The sequence below is a fragment of the Antedon mediterranea genome, chromosome 10 (genome assembly GCF_964355755.1).
Source record: "Antedon mediterranea chromosome 10, ecAntMedi1.1, whole genome shotgun sequence".
NCBI classification, from domain to species: domain Eukaryota; kingdom Metazoa; phylum Echinodermata; class Crinoidea; order Comatulida; family Antedonidae; genus Antedon; species Antedon mediterranea.
In genome coordinates this window covers 16,547,288-16,564,105 of record NC_092679.1, presented here as the reverse complement: position 1 = coordinate 16,564,105, position 16,818 = coordinate 16,547,288, and the positions used below count along the sequence as shown (strand labels likewise).

The following is a 16,818-nucleotide window of genomic DNA, read 5'->3' as shown; positions in this document are numbered from 1 at the left end:
GGTTGTTAAGTTAACAGAATCTTAGAATTTTCGAATTCGAATTTTGCTTAGCAACACGTTATGTGTAGACTATACAGTAGCACGTTAAAAACAACTGGTTGAGAGAAATCTCAGGTTGTTGTCGATTTTTAGCTGGTCGTCGATGCGCTGCTTATATAGATAATTTTGAGCGCGTGTGCGTTCACATGTTCGAAATGCATCTTTTTGTTCTACGCGCGGTTCTAACGGTCGAAATGTTCTATGGTTGCCAGGATACAATATTCGAAATTCTATCGAATTCCATTTTCAGTAGGCCTATTGCAAAAAAAAAAAAATAACCAAAGCACTGTTTCATGTTTAAATTGTCAAAAAATGCTTACGGAAGGGCTACCAGAATTTCCTAACATGTTACCTGCTAAATAACAGTGGAATACATAATAATTAATATGGCAGCATTGCACCAACAGGGAGAAAGGAAACGGCCGGCCGGATCTCAATTCATGAAGGTTGACCCCTTTTCTCGGTGAATCTTCTTCCGATTCAAAATAAAAATCGCACTTGGTCCCGCTTTCTTTAATAAAAGTGAGTAGGCATAGTCTAGGCCTGGACCTAACCTAGTTTAAATCAATAATGCCTACTTTAAATAGTCATAATTATTTTTTGCCTAGAATATGAAACTTTTAATTAATAAACAACAACGAACATGAATAGAGAAACAGTGTCCGTGAATCTGTGTGTCTTAAAAGTATTGTATCATTTATTTTATAAAGCTATTGTATTGCTAAGTTCTAACACGCTTCATACGTATTGTTCTTTTAATTATTTTTGGCCTATTTAAATTATTGTCTGAAATATGAGGAAATTTATTTGATTTATTGAATTTCTGCCATATAGGCCTACAATACAAGAAAAACACAAAACGAAATAACAAGGAAAGGTGCTAAAATACTGTAATTCGAATATCATGCCTGTAGTTTTAAAACACAAACAGAACATTAGAAGTAGGCTATTAGTAAAGCTGGCTTTCTTGATCATACTCCAGGACTATTTTAAGGGGTTGCCTAAGAGTCCAAGGCCGTAGATATCAAGTATTGCGCCACAGGTCTTCCTCCATTGTGGGGCCTGTAGGGAAGCGAATTTTGATGACACCCCTATATGACCAGAAATGGTACTCTCGCACGTACAAACCACAAAAATCACACTCCAGAAAAGAAAATATGATTGAAATTTGCAGAAAGGAGAAATTGAACACTGAATTATTTCAAAGTACGGACTCAAAATACCGACGTAGGGAAATGAAGATAAATATGGTACGTTACGGCATACTTAAATGATGTGGAATCCCGGCAAAATGCAAAAATTATGGGCAAATCAATGACGGAGCTTTCCACAAACACAGTGTGTGTGGCCGGCTTTTCGTACTCTCTCATGACGCACACAAGCAATCCAAACAGTCAGAAATGTTGTTCTGAGAATGTTCAGAAAAATATCTACAAAATATATATAGTAGTAGTTTACCAAAAATATAGTAGTAGTTTACCAAGCTACAGTAAAGAGAGCAGATTCATCAAAAGAAGAAACATATGTCGGACTAATTGAAAACCAGTTTAAAACCAGATACAGAAACCATACGTCTTCATTCCGGAACGAACTAAGAAACGCAACGGAACTCAGTAAATATATATGGACACTTAAAGACTCTAAAACAAATTACTCAATTAAATGGAAAATTATAAAGAAATGCAAACCTTACTCAAATATTAACAAAAGATGCAATTTATGTATATATATGAAAATTATATTATTATAATGTCAACCAGAGCTATGCTCACTGAACCGTAAGAACGAGTTAGTCTCTACTTGTTGACATAGGAAAAAATTCTTACTAAATTGCAGATCCAAATAGTTTATCTAAATCTAAAACAATAGGCTATTGTATACGACTTCTTGATCTCACTTCTATTAAGCACTATGAGACAACTGTGTCACTTATGTTTTAATCACTAAAATTTGTTTCGTACGACCAGCATGTAGCTGGACGCACGAAACACATTTGTAGTGATTAAAACAATGAAACCAAGTTTTCTGCTGTTATTTTATTTATTTATGCTCTACCTAGGTATTGAGCACTCTATACCTAACGGTCTGATAATTTCAACCTGAATAAAAAAAAATATATAGGCCTATATATATGCTGACGTTAATGATTATTATTATTATGATTAAATGGGTTAAATGACAGAAGAAAAAAAATTAGTATGAAATTACAAGGCAACTGGGGCAACAATACCCCTGCGTCCGCCCCTGATCTTGGTACCTGATAATGCCCGAGACCCATCACAAGAAAAAACTATGTTGATTTATCATAAACAGTGCGTGGAGAGTTTGACCAGACAACATGTTGTAGGACAACTAATCTATTATGAAACATTACACATCAATCGACATCAATTGATTATATGTTTTGTGTTTGTTTCTATTTATTAATTTCAACATGGTGTGATAACATAAGTCTATTCATATGGTTGTGTATTAAAGCAAAATTAAACGAAATGTTTAATTTAAACTTATAGAGATATAATAATAGCGAACTTAGTTATTTCATCTTTAAAAGGAACTTAAGATCAATCATGACACGTACACACACTCTTTCACAAATCTGCAGTGAGACCTCTTTAGTTTGAAAAGAAACCAGTAATACAGTATATTTTGCATGGTCTTTGAGAAATGTGTATTCGCCGGTCCTAAAAAGCATTATAATTCCCTGATAATTTATATTTATGCAAGGTAAAGGAGAAAATATAGTTAATATTATAGCTAATAAGTAGTCTGAGATCAAAGTGTAGCGTACGATCTGTCTACTACAAGTAGAAAGAGCAGACTTTACTCTAGGCCCTGGTAGTAGGCGCCATGGGGATGGTGTGTGGGAATCGGATAAAGTTTAGTTCGGCTCACGAAGCCCGTTAACCTAGTCTAACGGAGCTTGGTTAGTATACTAGGCCTAGGCCTACAATTTAAGTTAATGAAAGTTCCCAAGTAGCTAAAATAAAAAAAAACTCATCTTACAGCATGTCCAGTTTGAAGTTGCTGCTGGCTTTTGGGTGAGATTTCCCAAAATTGTGACCCAAAAAAGTCTAAAAAGATCCAACGCCAACGGCATCCTCCCCCACCCTTTTAAAAAAAACCCATCCATAACCCCACCCCCATTTTCTCTTTTATTATGTGAGAGATTTCTATTTCGTTCAAAACTTTTTTTAGTGACATTATAAAATTACAATTATTATTTTTTTATATAATATAATAATAATACATTACAAAAATATTTTGTAGGTTTCTATGATGCTTCTCTGACAGCAACATGCAGGCCACTTTAAAAAACTGCATTTTCTTTGGAAAGGAAATGATTAAAAATTCAACAGTGACACGCCAACTCAAAACGCTCACTGGCGGCGATGAAAGCATAACAGCATATTGGAGGAGGAACCTGAAGCTCTTGAGTGGCGAAGTTTTTGACAAACTTAGGGGGTCAAAATTAGATACTATGTATGACACCCATAAGGTGATAATGAGTAGCGAAAGTAAAGATATTATAAACAAATTTGTCGTTCATACCGATCACGCAATTGGGGGAAAAAGTTGGGCGAAATTATGCATGAGTAGAAATAATCGGCTTCTATTTCATGGCGAACTAAAAACAACTCTACCAAAAGACGGAGTAACGGAAAGAAGTGGTTACTGTGGGATTAAATCTAAACAATTATATGTAAGTATGATGATGAATAATATATTTCTATCCGTTCTAGTATAATTGATTTCAAATGGGAATAACAATGTATCACTCCCACCTACACCATGTTAACCCCCACCCATTCCCCTTTATTTTGGAACCTCATGTACAGTATCAGCAATCAGTTGTACTTAGCTGACATCTAGTCATTTATCGTAATTAATTTTTTTCATTTTGAAGGGTGCATTTGACAAGAAAGTTCAAATAGATTTAACGCAATTTAATGTATTGAAGTTCCGAGTAAGAGGTGATGGAAGATCGTACATGGTGAACTTGTACGCTGATAATTATTACACTGCAACAAATGACGACATCTGGAGTTACTTTCTGTTCACGAGAGGAGGCCCTCATTGGCAAGAAGTGACGGTAATTATTTACAGTAAACTCTCACAATACTGGACACTTTTGGACTGATATGTCTGGTTTTCTGGAATGTGTTTTTAATGGTTAAAAAAAGAATTAAAGAAAAATCTGATTTGGGGAAAGTTTCATGTTTTCAGAGAGTTCGATATTCTGACAGTTAAACATTAAAAATAACTTTAAATGTACATATTTACTTAATAATTTTAAATATTAGGAAGGAATTTTTTTCAATCTTAAGACTTAGAAACTAGTTAAACCAAGTTTTAATTTTTTATATATTTAGGCAAATTGCCAAGGATAACCATAAGCAAATGATATATGACTGTGCAAGGATACTATGCCTACCACTTGAATGAAAAAGACCAAAGTTTACAATTACATTTTTTTAATTGTTTTGTTTTTACTGTTTTAATTATTAATAGAATGATTCAATCTTTTTCAGGTACCATTTTCAAAATTCTTTCTGTCCAACAAAGGTCGTATCCAAGATAAGCAGTCAGCGATTGATCTAGAAATAATAAACTGTATTGGATTGACGATGGCTGACGCTGTAGACGGAGAATTTGCCTTAGAAATAGATTTGATATCAGCGGAATACGACCCTACACATACTGAAGATTTTGCATATGAAACGTATGACACTAGATATTGAAATTAATATTGTTTTGTTTGTGGTTGAGTTATAAACTGAACTGGCTGTACAAGCAATACAGTAAATGCATGGCATCTATAAAGTACTCCTAAGGGGTATGACCGGCTGCCAACTTTGTCATCTTTTATAATAACAATATTGATAATAATATCCTGGATTTATATAGCGCCTACTGTAATGTTGTGAAACCTCTAAGCGCTGAACATATTACCCCAGTCGTTTTTTTGTGATCAAACACGTATGGAAATATACTCCCATAATGCAGCTAGTAATCAGCACAAATATACACTGAATAATCTGGCTATACATGATAAATACAAAAAATACTAATAAAAGTTAACATTTTAAAAATATCTTTTATCTTATTTAATACTACAAGTCCATTGACCAGTAGCCAGTAAAAATTATGGCAGGCATGTAAAACGTCCAAGTAACTGGCCTATTTTGACCATTAAATGTTTTTACATATATACTGTATGTGTTAAGATTACTAATGACCAGTAAAATTGAATTCGGGCCAGTAGTATAACTGCTTTAGTGAATGACCACTCTTAAATTTGTATATTACATCAAACCAATCAGGCCAATTTACACAGAAAATCGGTAACGGTAAGCAGAAAACCGTGTGCTTGTCCCATGTAGAATCTGTATCTATCCTGAGCATGTTTCCGCTCAACTGCCAATCCTATCTATGTTTTTGTGTTAAATAGTCATTAGAAATAACATGGTTCTATATTTTTGTTTTCCGCTTACCGTAACTGCTTGTCTGTAAATTGGCCTTTAGTCGAATTTGCTGGAGACAGAACACCACAAAGTGATACCAATGTGACTACAGACACTACGCTGTGATATTGATTTTGTGTTTTCATTAAATTGACATCAAATACTTAGTCTTATATATACTAGTAGTTAATTAAACTACACCTTTTTAAAAATGTATTGCAAATAAAACATAGCAAAATTAAAATTCTTGAAGTTGAATCATGTGTTTTTTAAGCTACTAAATTATTTTTTTGCATGAAATGCTGTTTTTATGAAGTACTACGCAATCAATGTTACTTTGTCATATCACTAACAAATTACAAAACTGTACACACAATATCATACAATACCAGATATATTGTAACACTATTCATTTTCATAATTATTAAATTTATTATTATTCATATACTTTGATTTTATTTAAACAATAATAATGTCCATACATACAATGGTGAGGTAACATTCAAAAATAAACCTAAAAATTACGATTAAATTTAAAATTAAGTAAGTTACTAGAATGTCCACTTGATATACAATAGTTTAAAACAAACTGAAAAAAGTGAGGCAAGCCATGACTCAATATTTCAAAATGTATTTATTTAAATCATATTGAGTTTGTTTTTAAAGTTAAATACTTTTATTAAGAACAATTCATTTTCTTTAAAATACTTTACATAAAACTACTGTACTGTCAACTTTATAGAAATATAGTCTTTATAAATATCTTCAAAATATTCAAATATAATTATACAAATATGTAACATTATTATTTTATTATGGTCATATACTTAATATTAAATCAGGTTAAATTATTGTGATACCTTTTGCAGAATTTAATAGCAACAGAAGCTATCATAACAAACAAGTGCATACTTCATTTCACTCTTATTCCTTTAGGTCTTTGGTGCCAAGCAGTGCATTACAATTGTTTAGAATGGCCAATGACTAAAAAAAATAGGTTTATAACTAGACCACATCTTCATTGTAAACATATTTTTTTTTCTGATTGAGCAGTACAGTCAGATAAACAAATACCCATCACCACAATAATAACAATTGTCTCATATTAGCATAGAATAGAATTTCTAAGCGCTTTACACATGAAATATCCTAAAAATAACAAAAAAAATGACACAAAAAAGATGCTCACTTAAATGTAATTAAATATAAATAACTGCTAAAAATGACTGCATAATAAAATATTGTGCTACAACTCACAACAAATGTGTATTTGCACATGTCCAAAATGTTAACATTAATATAATATTAACATATTTCAGGATGGAAGGTCACGACCATGTTGGTCTGGAATTAAACTGAACAGAATTGGCTAATAAGTGCCAATCAAGGTATACCCCATTATTATTTGAAACCTGACATTGGAACCTCTTTAGTGTGTGTAGACCATTCAATATGAATCTTCATGTTATAAGCTGTATTTAAATAGGAAAAGGCTATTAGTACAGTTAACTGTGCTTATAGTTTTAACATTTTCTATAGGCACAGTTGACTTTATGTGTAAATTCATTTTTTCTATTGATCTTTGGCAATGTTTTCTATAAGCAAATTCAACCAGGCACCTTTATTCTGTAGTTTATCAATATAGAGAGCAAGATGCATGTTTGACCATGCCGATAGAATTTTATAATTTACACGCACGGTTGACTGTGCAGATAGTTACTTCCCTTAAAATGAGTCTACAACTTGTGCCTATATTGCATGAAGACTTGTTCATCTTGTTTATAGCCAAACTTTTCATAAAATGGAACATTTTCAACTTTGCATTGAAGTGTCGTCTTGTAGCAGCCTACTATGTGTTTACTGATTATTGTTAATGTGTCCATTATTCTAAAAAAATTATGAAAAACAAACTAGTTTTAGTGTGTTTATAATCAGTCGTTTTTAGAACAACAAATGTAAAGACTTATCTAGCTAAATAAATCAAATGAATATTTAACATCAATGTTGATATAATAATTTACAGTACTTACAATTTACCAAGTTGCTGACCTCTATAATTTGAATCAACCACAATCTCTTCAATTAGTCCTCTCTGAGAAATGACAAAAACTCTTTAGTAACTGCTTGAATAGGGACAATGGTTTTTGATTGATGGCATGGAAATGACACATTGGGACACTATTTTACTTTGTGCTTGAAAAGCAATACAGTTGATCCCATACAACAAATTCTCCGCATAATAGGGGTTGGCTGTTGTGTTAAAACTTATATTGCCCTTGTTTGTTTGTTTGTTTGTTTGTTTGTTTGTTTGTTTGTCTGGAAAGTGTCAACAATAAGGGTGAGCTCTACTGTACTACTGTAGATGCCTTAAATTGATAACTGCTTTTAGAAGAAATTTTAAAAGACCTATTCCAAGTTCGAATGAGTTTTGTTGGTGATTGCCGATACAAGTCATTTTTAGGGAATGCTAAACATTATTTTACTCTGCTAGTAGACCAAACCCAGTACCGTTTTTGATTGTGATCATGCGGGAAATTACCTCACAACATAATATAATTGGGTTGTGCGCTATATAGAATTACATATAAAATATGGCTTGAATACTTACAGTAGCACAGGCATGAATAAATTTTCTTTCCACTATTAATGTTCCGCATGCTACTATTCTCCCGGTTGATACATCTTCTATCACTATTATATAATATGTATTCTTACATGATCTCATATGTTCAAATTGCTCTGTAATAAAAAATGTTTTAATTATGGAAATTGTATGTCAATTTATGAAATTCTATGTCAGTTTTAATCACCTAAATACAAGAAATGTTGATGCTCAAAATATGTGGCTGATACCAATACCATATTAGCCAACATTAATCTGGCCAAAATGCTCTTTTTCTTCGCAAAGGAAATAAGTTGAAACACCAACATTAACAAATCAGCCCACATTTAAGAAATGTGCTTATACAGTAATGAAGTCAGTGCTCAAAGCACACAGTATTTTGAGTACAATAAAGCAGTTTATTTGGGGGAGGGGCATTACCATGGTTCATAAAGAAACCTGCTCTTAAAACATTATTCTACCTATAAATTGTTCTTCTGTTACTTCACCAACAGATGTCAACTGCCTTAAAAGGTCAAGGAATCCTGTAAATAAAGACATTTAACAAAATAAGAGTACATTAAAAGTTGTCACAAAATAAAAAAATACTGAGAAAAAAAATGGAAAAATGTCATTATGGCTGACAGATAAAATATTGACAACAATATGATGACTGGACATCGCTGATTTCAGCACTATAATCCAGTGGATTAATGTGGATCAATGATATATGACATCCGTATGTAATGTAAATTATATAAACAAAAAAATATATATTTAAAAACAGACTAATGAATCAACACTGAACTGAATGCCCCATGTATTTACTCTTACTTATTAGGTTTATCATTGTTTGTCAATTCTATTTATATTTTACAGTTTAAAAAAATGTTATATTGTACAATTTAAATAAACTAAACCTTTTTGATAATCAGTGGCAGACAGTGGTCTCATAATCAGAGATTCTCCTGGCTTTTGTGGCGACCTTGGCGTGGAATATGATAGATTTGTTAAGGTTTCATAATCAAGTCTTTTTAGAATATCTGGATCAAAAATTGGGAGGTCATCTGTTACGTTCTGAAAGATAATAAAAGTAAATTATATTATATATACAGTAGCCTTATGTTTGAATACAAATTGGGACGAAACGACCAAGTTAAAACTTCACTAGCTCTGAAAAAACGCCGACTCTGGCTAAACTCGCAGCGAATCTACACAAATTCAAAACGGCCTACACTTTCGGTGTCACTATGATCAGATATATAGTAAAAATACAATGTTTTATAAAATATATCTTTGGAATAAAATGATTGAAATACTACCTCCATTTAAAAGGAATGTAAAAGTAATTAAACACAGGAAAAACTAATTTTAGGTATTGTTGACGGTTGACAAGTACACGTCACACGCTCTCTACAAAGTTAGCAGACGAACATTTGCAAAAAAACTAGTTTTATTCATATATTTACTTAAACATATACTATAGTTTTCCAACTTAGTATAACTTATAATAATTATATTAACTTTAATGTTTTATGAATAACTTTAAAATTTTTATTTGGTAAATAAAGAGTCTAACAATATGAAATACTATAAAACAAATGTTGAAAAGCCTTAGCAAATCAAAATGTCTGCGCCCATGTTGTACAAACATTTTTTCGCCAGACTAGAGACTAGACCTAGGTAATTGTATTATTTATTAAGTACAATATGCAATTATATATGGCGTAGAAAAGATGAAAGGTTACTATTTAATGAATAGATTGCAAAGCAGGTTGTTAGCCTGTGAATCTACGTCGTTCTCCTGGTCTAGTAGGGCTAGGCCTGTGGCAAACTTTCAAACGGACTGCTCATCCGAAACACCCCACGGTCAGAACACACAGAAGCTGGCTTTGAACACTGTTGGAAGCAAGCCTAGGAAGCTACATGGAGGCGATGACTTGTTTTTACAAACGGATTGTTATATAAACCCATTTTATGATAATGAAATATACAAACATTCATCTAATATTAATAATGCAATAAAACATTTGCCAATAATAACAAAATCAATGACTTCTCACCAACTTTGGAGTCAAGATTGCAGAAGATTGACACGTCAGTTTGGCTGTCTGTCACCAATTTATTTCCAAAGCTTTTCTAGAAGAGAAATCCAAACAAAAGCAAGAAATGTGACCAAGAAGGTTGAGAAGAAAGTGAAAGAATGGGTAAGATTAGAAACGGATATTATATTTTTAAAATTATTATATAAATCCAAAGTCAAATTAGTGAAAATGACAAAACAAAGGAAATGCTGTGGGTATCAGTGGCTGGATCTCAATGGAGATTTAAAAAAAAAGAGAAAAGCTAAATCAAAACAGCCAGAAAAGCAAATATATATATATATTATTATTGTTATTTGAATACAATAGAAAAATGTATAAATGATTTGTTAAATGCAAATATTCAGGTAATTTGACCTGATTTAAATGTTTGATTAATTTACCATACAAAAAATTGACTTTAATTGTTTATATTTTAGAGAGAAAACATCATGACTATACCAAATCTTCTGACAACCTCAAGAATCATTCTCTCACCTGTTCTTGGCTATCTAGTGCTTAATGAATACTACCTTCTCAGCTTTGGATTATTCGTTTTCACAGGGATAACTGATATGGTTGGTTTTACTTAGTTTCTTTTTGCACTTAAAGCAAGTGCTTGTACTATATGCCTCGCTGGGCCTTCCTTCCTACGTTCTCCTAATGGGTTAAACTTCAATGGGCGGTTTGTCCAGTAGCTCTCAATCTCTGATTTATATTTATTAATCGTTGGTGCCACAACTGCTTTCTAAGTAAGTGATAAGTCGTTCCAATTATTGCTCTGATATAGAAAAGGAAAACTGCCGCAATCTTGACTTTAATTTTTGTTCTTTATTTTCTACTGTAGTTCGAGGTGTGGGTGGAAAAATCACCAAGCATAATTTTCCCCTACACCCACAATGTCTATATTAAACTCAAAGTAAAGAAGGATAACCAACAAAATTATCATTTTTGTTTCAGCTTGATGGTTACATTGCCCGCAACTTCAAAAACCAGCAATCCGTCCTTGGATCAATCTTAGATCCGTTAGCAGATAAGTTTCTGGTTGGAATATTAATGATAACACTATGTATGCAAGGACTTATACCAGGTATTTTATCCATTTAAAAAAAAAAAAAATTAAATTCACTACTCAGAGGCATATCCAAGATATTTTTAAAATTGAGGACTATAAACTTTTGTATTTATTTAAAAACATCTTTAGACAGGATATGGTCCTGTCTTTTTAGAACAATAGATTAAAAACATTCATAAAAAGACATTAAACAATTTTCAATAAAAGTTTAATACAAATACAAAGACCGACAATATTTCCAATGTTTTAAAAAGGAGTGAAAAATGAAAAGGAAACATAAAATGTGTCTAAAAAGAAAAAAATTCCAAAAATACAATTATAAAATAAAAGTTTGTCTGTGTGCACTTTAAAGAACCCAGTTCATCATTCGAGACGAGTAGGGGGTTACCCTGGTGAACTGGTTCACAAGATTGCCCCTCTTCAAGGGGATTACCACCTATCTGATTTATTCAGTGATTTATTTACTATTGGTAATTAATAATATTAATACTAAATAGACATCAAAATGTAGTTCATAATTTTAGCACACACACACATAGGGTTTCCACTGTAGTACAGTTTCCATTCAAGAACATTTTCTTTTACAGTGTCTCTGACAGCCTTGATCATTGGTAGAGATATTGGTTTGGTTCTTGCTGGGTTTTATTACCGTTTTATATCACTACCACCACCATTCACTTTACAACGGTTCTTTGATGTACGGCATGCCACCATTCAGATGCAACCAACATTCCTTGGAAAGGTGAGTCATTCATACATTCATTAAGATGTTCAATTATTTGTTTGCTCAACTGTAAGTCCAATGTACACATAGCTCATGTGCACTTTAAAGAACCTAGTACATCTTTAGGGGGTTACCCCGGTGTACTAGTCCAACAAAACACAGCCACTGTCACAAACTGGCGACCAAACCGGTAACCATATCAACTCCTTTAGGAGCATGGTGTGGAAGGTGGTTGGACACCCACAAGGGCGTCGGTTCAAGAGAACCGACGACGGCCATCCAGCAAAAACCCACGCCGGCCCAGAGAGGAGATATGGCTTCTGCTACGCCCCTACGACACCTATGTCATGGGAAAACGAACACACGAACAAAACACCATGGATTAATGTACATAGGCAGATCTAAATTTTTCAATTTCCAGATTTCAGGAAGTTTTGTTACCTCCACTTAGGAGCTTATGTTTTGACAAAGTTTCATTATTTTCTTTAGTTTCATACTGCTGTTACATTAGCTCTTCTTGGATTCACTCTTGGTGCTCCTGTTTTCAATTATGTTGACCATTCCTATCTACAAATGTTAAGGTAAGTGTAGCGGAACCCCTATTAAAGGGGGACACTTGGAACCCAACAAAATTCCTCCTATACGGGTGTCTGAGTAGGGGTATCGTCTGAATACTGATGACCCCTGAGTAAACTTATCACCTAGTTTTGGCCATAGTGTTAAAACATTATAAATCCTTATAATTCTTTTATCTCCAAATTTGAGGAGACACCTTTGAGACCCAACAAAAAGTCGCTTTACTGAATAAGTGTATCCACTGAATAGAGGTGTCCCCAGAATCAGGGTTGATCATATGTTACAAAATATATTTCCAGTTTGTTTGTATCATAGGAAAGTGTCCCAATAATAGAGGTGTTCTCTGACCATGACATGTGTGACCCAAATGAGAAAGTATAAAAGTTAAAAGGATTTTTTATATGGACTTGAACCCAACCCTCACAATCAAAAGACCAAAGCACATTTTTTTTCCCTTGTAATAGGTACACTACAGCAGCGACCACAATAACATCTAGTTTAAGTTACATGTTCACAAAAGACACAGTCAAGTATTTAAAGAAGATCAGATGAAGTAAATATATTAAGGAATTTATTAAGCTTAGTGTAAGCATTACAGTATTATTATTTTACAATAATCACTTAATATTTTACTGCACTTTATTTACTGTACAATGTTTTACTAGAGACAAATTTTAATTTTTTATCTTTAAAACAAAAAACTAATCAATTTGATGATAATGCTGCAATTAAATTCCATTGATTTCTATAATTGTATTGTTAAAATGCAAATTTTATATTTAAAATTACAATTGTAAAAGATATTTTAGGTTAGTACTTCTTTTAATGAGCCCTACCCATGTAATTCAAAATCCTAAATCTGCCACAGCTTTTCTCAACTTAGCTGCACCTGTAAATTAAAGTAGATTCAAATAATCATGGTCCAATAAAATATGAAATCTTAGTTTCGCCCCTCGACCCCTTGGCGGCCTCCTGGCCCCCAGCCTAATGTTGCTCGCTTCGCTCGAAAAATATTTCATTTTTATACCCCCCCCCCCTACCCACCCCTCACTATTAAAAACGGATCTGCGCCGTTGGGCTATGTACTGTATTTTCGGCGTTTTTAACGCAACGGGCCTCTAAGTTCTCCAAATGGTTGTATTTTATTGCTTATGATCAGGTGGTTTAGTATTATTTATGATGATTTTCAGACACATTTTAGAAGCTTTTATCATATGAAAATGGTCGGTCAAAACATGGTCAAAATCTGTGCAGTTTTCTCATCTCACCTAAAAACACAGGAATGTTTTTTACAGAAATGTTTTTAAAACCGCTTCGAAATAAAACTAATATATAAAGCACATAAGTATGAAAACTGTATTTTTGTTGTCAAAAGTCAATACAAATTTTTCGGGTGGCCGCTTACGAGAGGTAATTTACCATACAAAAAATCTAATTTTTTGTAAAAAAAAAAGTGGCCGCGGCCGCTTACGGGAGGTACCAAATTCACTAATTAAGGGAGGTGGCCCGTTACGGAAGGTACCAAATGCACTAATTAAGGGAGGTGGCCGCTTACGAAAGGTACCAAATGCACTAATTAAGAGAGGTGGCCGCTTACGAAAGGTATCAAATGCACTAATTAAGGGAGGTGACCCCTTACGGAAGGTACCAAATGCACTACTTAAGGGAGGTGGCCCCTTACGGAAGGTATCAAATGCACTAATAAGGGAGGTGGCCGCTTACGGAAGGTATTAAATGCACTAATAAGGGAGGTGGCCGCTTACGGAAGGTACCAAATGCACTAAATAAGGTGAGTGGCCGCTTACGGAAGGTACCAAATGCACTAATAAGGGAGGTGGCCGCTTACTGAAGGTACCAAATGCACTAATTAAGGGAGGTGGCCCCTTACGGAAGGTACCAAATGTACTAATTAAGGGAGGTGGCCGCTCACAGAGTTTCAACTGAATACATAAATACTATTTACAACAAAGGATTTCCTAGTTCTACATAGATTAGCTTTTGTTCATAGTCTAATACCAGTTCTATTAAAATTGTAACAGTAATATTTTCAATGTTCCTTTATCCCAATGACAGCAATATCACCGGCTTTTGCTGTGTGTTCTGTAGTAAAACTAGATTCTCTGTCTTCTTCTTTGATAGCATCAGAAGGAACGTGTTCCTTTGTCCCATTGTTGTCAGCAACATCACGATCTTCTACTGTGTGTTCTGTAGTAAAACTAGATTCTCTGTCTTCTTTGATAGCATCAGAAGGAACGTGTTCCTTTGTCGAATTGCTGTCAGCAACATCACGATCTTCTACTGTGTTTTCTGTAGTAAAATTATATTTTCTGTCTTCTTCTTTGATAGCATCAGAAGGAACGTGTTCCTTTGTCCCATTGTTGTCAGCAACATCACGATCTTCTACTGTGTGTTCTGTAGTAAAACTAGATTCTCTGTCTTCTTCTTTGATAGCATTAGAAGGAACGTGTTTTTTTGTCGAATTGTTGTCAGCAACATCACGATCTTCTCCTGTTTGTTCTGTAGTAAAATTAGATTCTATGTCTTCTTCTTTAATAGCATCAGAAGGAACGTGTTCCTTTGTCCCATTGTTGTCAGCAACATCACGATCTTCTCCTGTGTGTTCTGTAGTAAAACTAGATTCTCTGTCTTCTTCTTTGATAGCATCAGAAGGAACGTGTTCCTTTGTCGAATTGCTGTCAGCAACATCACGATCTTCTACTGTGTGTTCTGTAGTAAAACTAGATTCTCTGTCTTCTTCTTTAATAGCATCAGAAGGAACGTGTTCCTTTGTCCCATTGTTGTCAGCAACATCACGATCTTCTACTGTGTGTTCTGTAGTAAAACTAGATTCTCTGTCTTTTTTTTTTATAGCATCAGAAGGAACGTGTTCCTTTGTCGAATTGTTGTCAGCAACATCACGATCTTCTACTGTGTGTTCTGTAGTAAAACGAGATTCTCTGTCTTCTTCTTTAATAGCATCAGAAGGAACGTGTTCCTTTGTCCCATTGTTGTCAGCAACATCACGATCTTCTACTGTGTGTTCTGTAGTAAAACTAGATTCTCTGTCTTCTTCTTTGATAGCATCAGAAGGAACGTGTTCCTTTGTCCCATTGTTGTCAGCAACATCACGATCTTCTCCTGTGTGTTCTGTAGTAAAACTGGATTCTCTGTCTTCTTCTTTGATAGCATCAGAAGGAACGTGTTCCTTTGTCCCATTGTTATCAACAACATCACGATCTTCTCCTGTGTGTTCTGTAGTAAAACTAGATTCTCTGTCTTCTTCTTTGACAGCATCAGAAGGAACGTGTTCCTTTGTCGAATTGCTGTCAGCAACATCACGATCTTCTCCTGTGTGTTCTGTAGTAAAACTAGATGTTCTGTCTTCTTCTTTGATAGCATCAGAAGGAACGTGTTCCTTTGTCCCATTGTTGTCAGCAACATCACGATCTTCTCTTGTGTGTTCTGTAGTAAAACTTGATTCTCTGTCTTCTTCTTTGATAGCATCAGAAGGAACGTGTTCCTTTGTCGAATTGTTGTCAGCAACAGCACGATCTTCTACTGTGTGTTCTGTAGTAAAACTAGATTCTCTGTCTTCTTCTTTAATAGCATCAGAAGGAACGTGTTCATTTGTCCCATTGTTGTCAGCAACATCACGATCTTCTCCTGTGTGTTCTGTAGTAAAACTAGATGTTCTGTCTTCTTCTTTGATAGCACCATAAAGAACGATCAGGCGAAATAATTGAAGAAGTATAACAAGTGCATTTTTGGCTGTGAAGAACAACCACATCTGTGATATGAAATTAAACTGTGTGATTATATAAATTCTCATGGCAAGAAACGGACCATCCTGCATTATCACTGTTATCATTATTGCCCATACGTCCGTTTCAAAGAAACGTCGATATGAGTGCGTAACAGTACCACTAACTGCTCGAGTCTTGCGACGTTTTGTTAACGTTAGACCGATGGTAAACTGCAACATACTCCATGACCAGATACTCAAGATCATATACATCGTACTTTCATCAGAATCCTTGATGTAGACTACATTCAGTCCTTCGGTGATAAACACAAAGATGTCAGCTGCCATGCCAATATACATGAATAACAGTTTTGACAGTTTATCAGGAGAAATGCGCCTTCTTAGAAGAAAGAATCTGCCAATGATGTGAACAAATATGAAGATCTGCTGCGCTATTACTGAAAGTGGGTCAAAGACACGATCACTGCTCGTCTGAAAAAAAATGTAAAGCGCA

General features: G+C 34.0%; 3 protein-coding genes across 4 annotated transcripts; 2 read left to right on the top strand and 1 right to left on the bottom strand.

The window, feature by feature from the left end:
• Positions 1-2,679: 2,679 nt before the first annotated feature.
• LOC140059850 (complex I intermediate-associated protein 30, mitochondrial-like) lies at positions 2,680-5,645 on the top strand. Its single transcript, XM_072105801.1, has 4 exons — positions 2,680-2,766; positions 3,310-3,742; positions 3,947-4,132; positions 4,572-5,645. Exons 2-4 carry the CDS (start codon positions 3,338-3,340, stop codon positions 4,779-4,781), a joined length of 801 nt encoding a protein of 266 aa, XP_071961902.1. The 5' UTR covers positions 2,680-2,766; positions 3,310-3,337; the 3' UTR covers positions 4,782-5,645.
• Positions 5,646-6,072: 427 nt separating this feature from the next.
• LOC140059852 (glucosamine 6-phosphate N-acetyltransferase-like) lies at positions 6,073-9,520 on the bottom strand. Its single transcript, XM_072105805.1, has 6 exons — positions 9,429-9,520; positions 9,027-9,183; positions 8,589-8,651; positions 8,113-8,243; positions 7,535-7,596; positions 6,073-7,391 (listed from the first exon to the last, which is right to left on the bottom strand). Exons 1-6 carry the CDS (start codon positions 9,432-9,434, stop codon positions 7,241-7,243), a joined length of 570 nt encoding a protein of 189 aa, XP_071961906.1. The 5' UTR covers positions 9,435-9,520; the 3' UTR covers positions 6,073-7,240.
• Positions 9,521-9,743: 223 nt separating this feature from the next.
• Positions 9,744-16,478, top strand: LOC140059849 (probable cardiolipin synthase (CMP-forming)). 2 transcript variants are annotated; one of them, XM_072105800.1, is made up of 6 exons: positions 9,744-10,313; positions 10,628-10,765; positions 11,148-11,277; positions 11,850-12,004; positions 12,476-12,567; positions 16,274-16,478. In XM_072105800.1, the coding sequence occupies exons 1-6, from the start codon at positions 9,843-9,845 to the stop codon at positions 16,299-16,301; spliced, it is 1,014 nt and encodes a 337-aa protein (XP_071961901.1). In that variant the 5' UTR covers positions 9,744-9,842; the 3' UTR covers positions 16,302-16,478. The 2 variants fall into 2 exon arrangements, with proteins under 2 accessions (XP_071961901.1, XP_071961900.1); XM_072105799.1 differs by lacking the exon at positions 16,274-16,478 and adding an exon at positions 13,027-13,869.
• Positions 16,479-16,818: the final 340 nt, after the last annotated feature.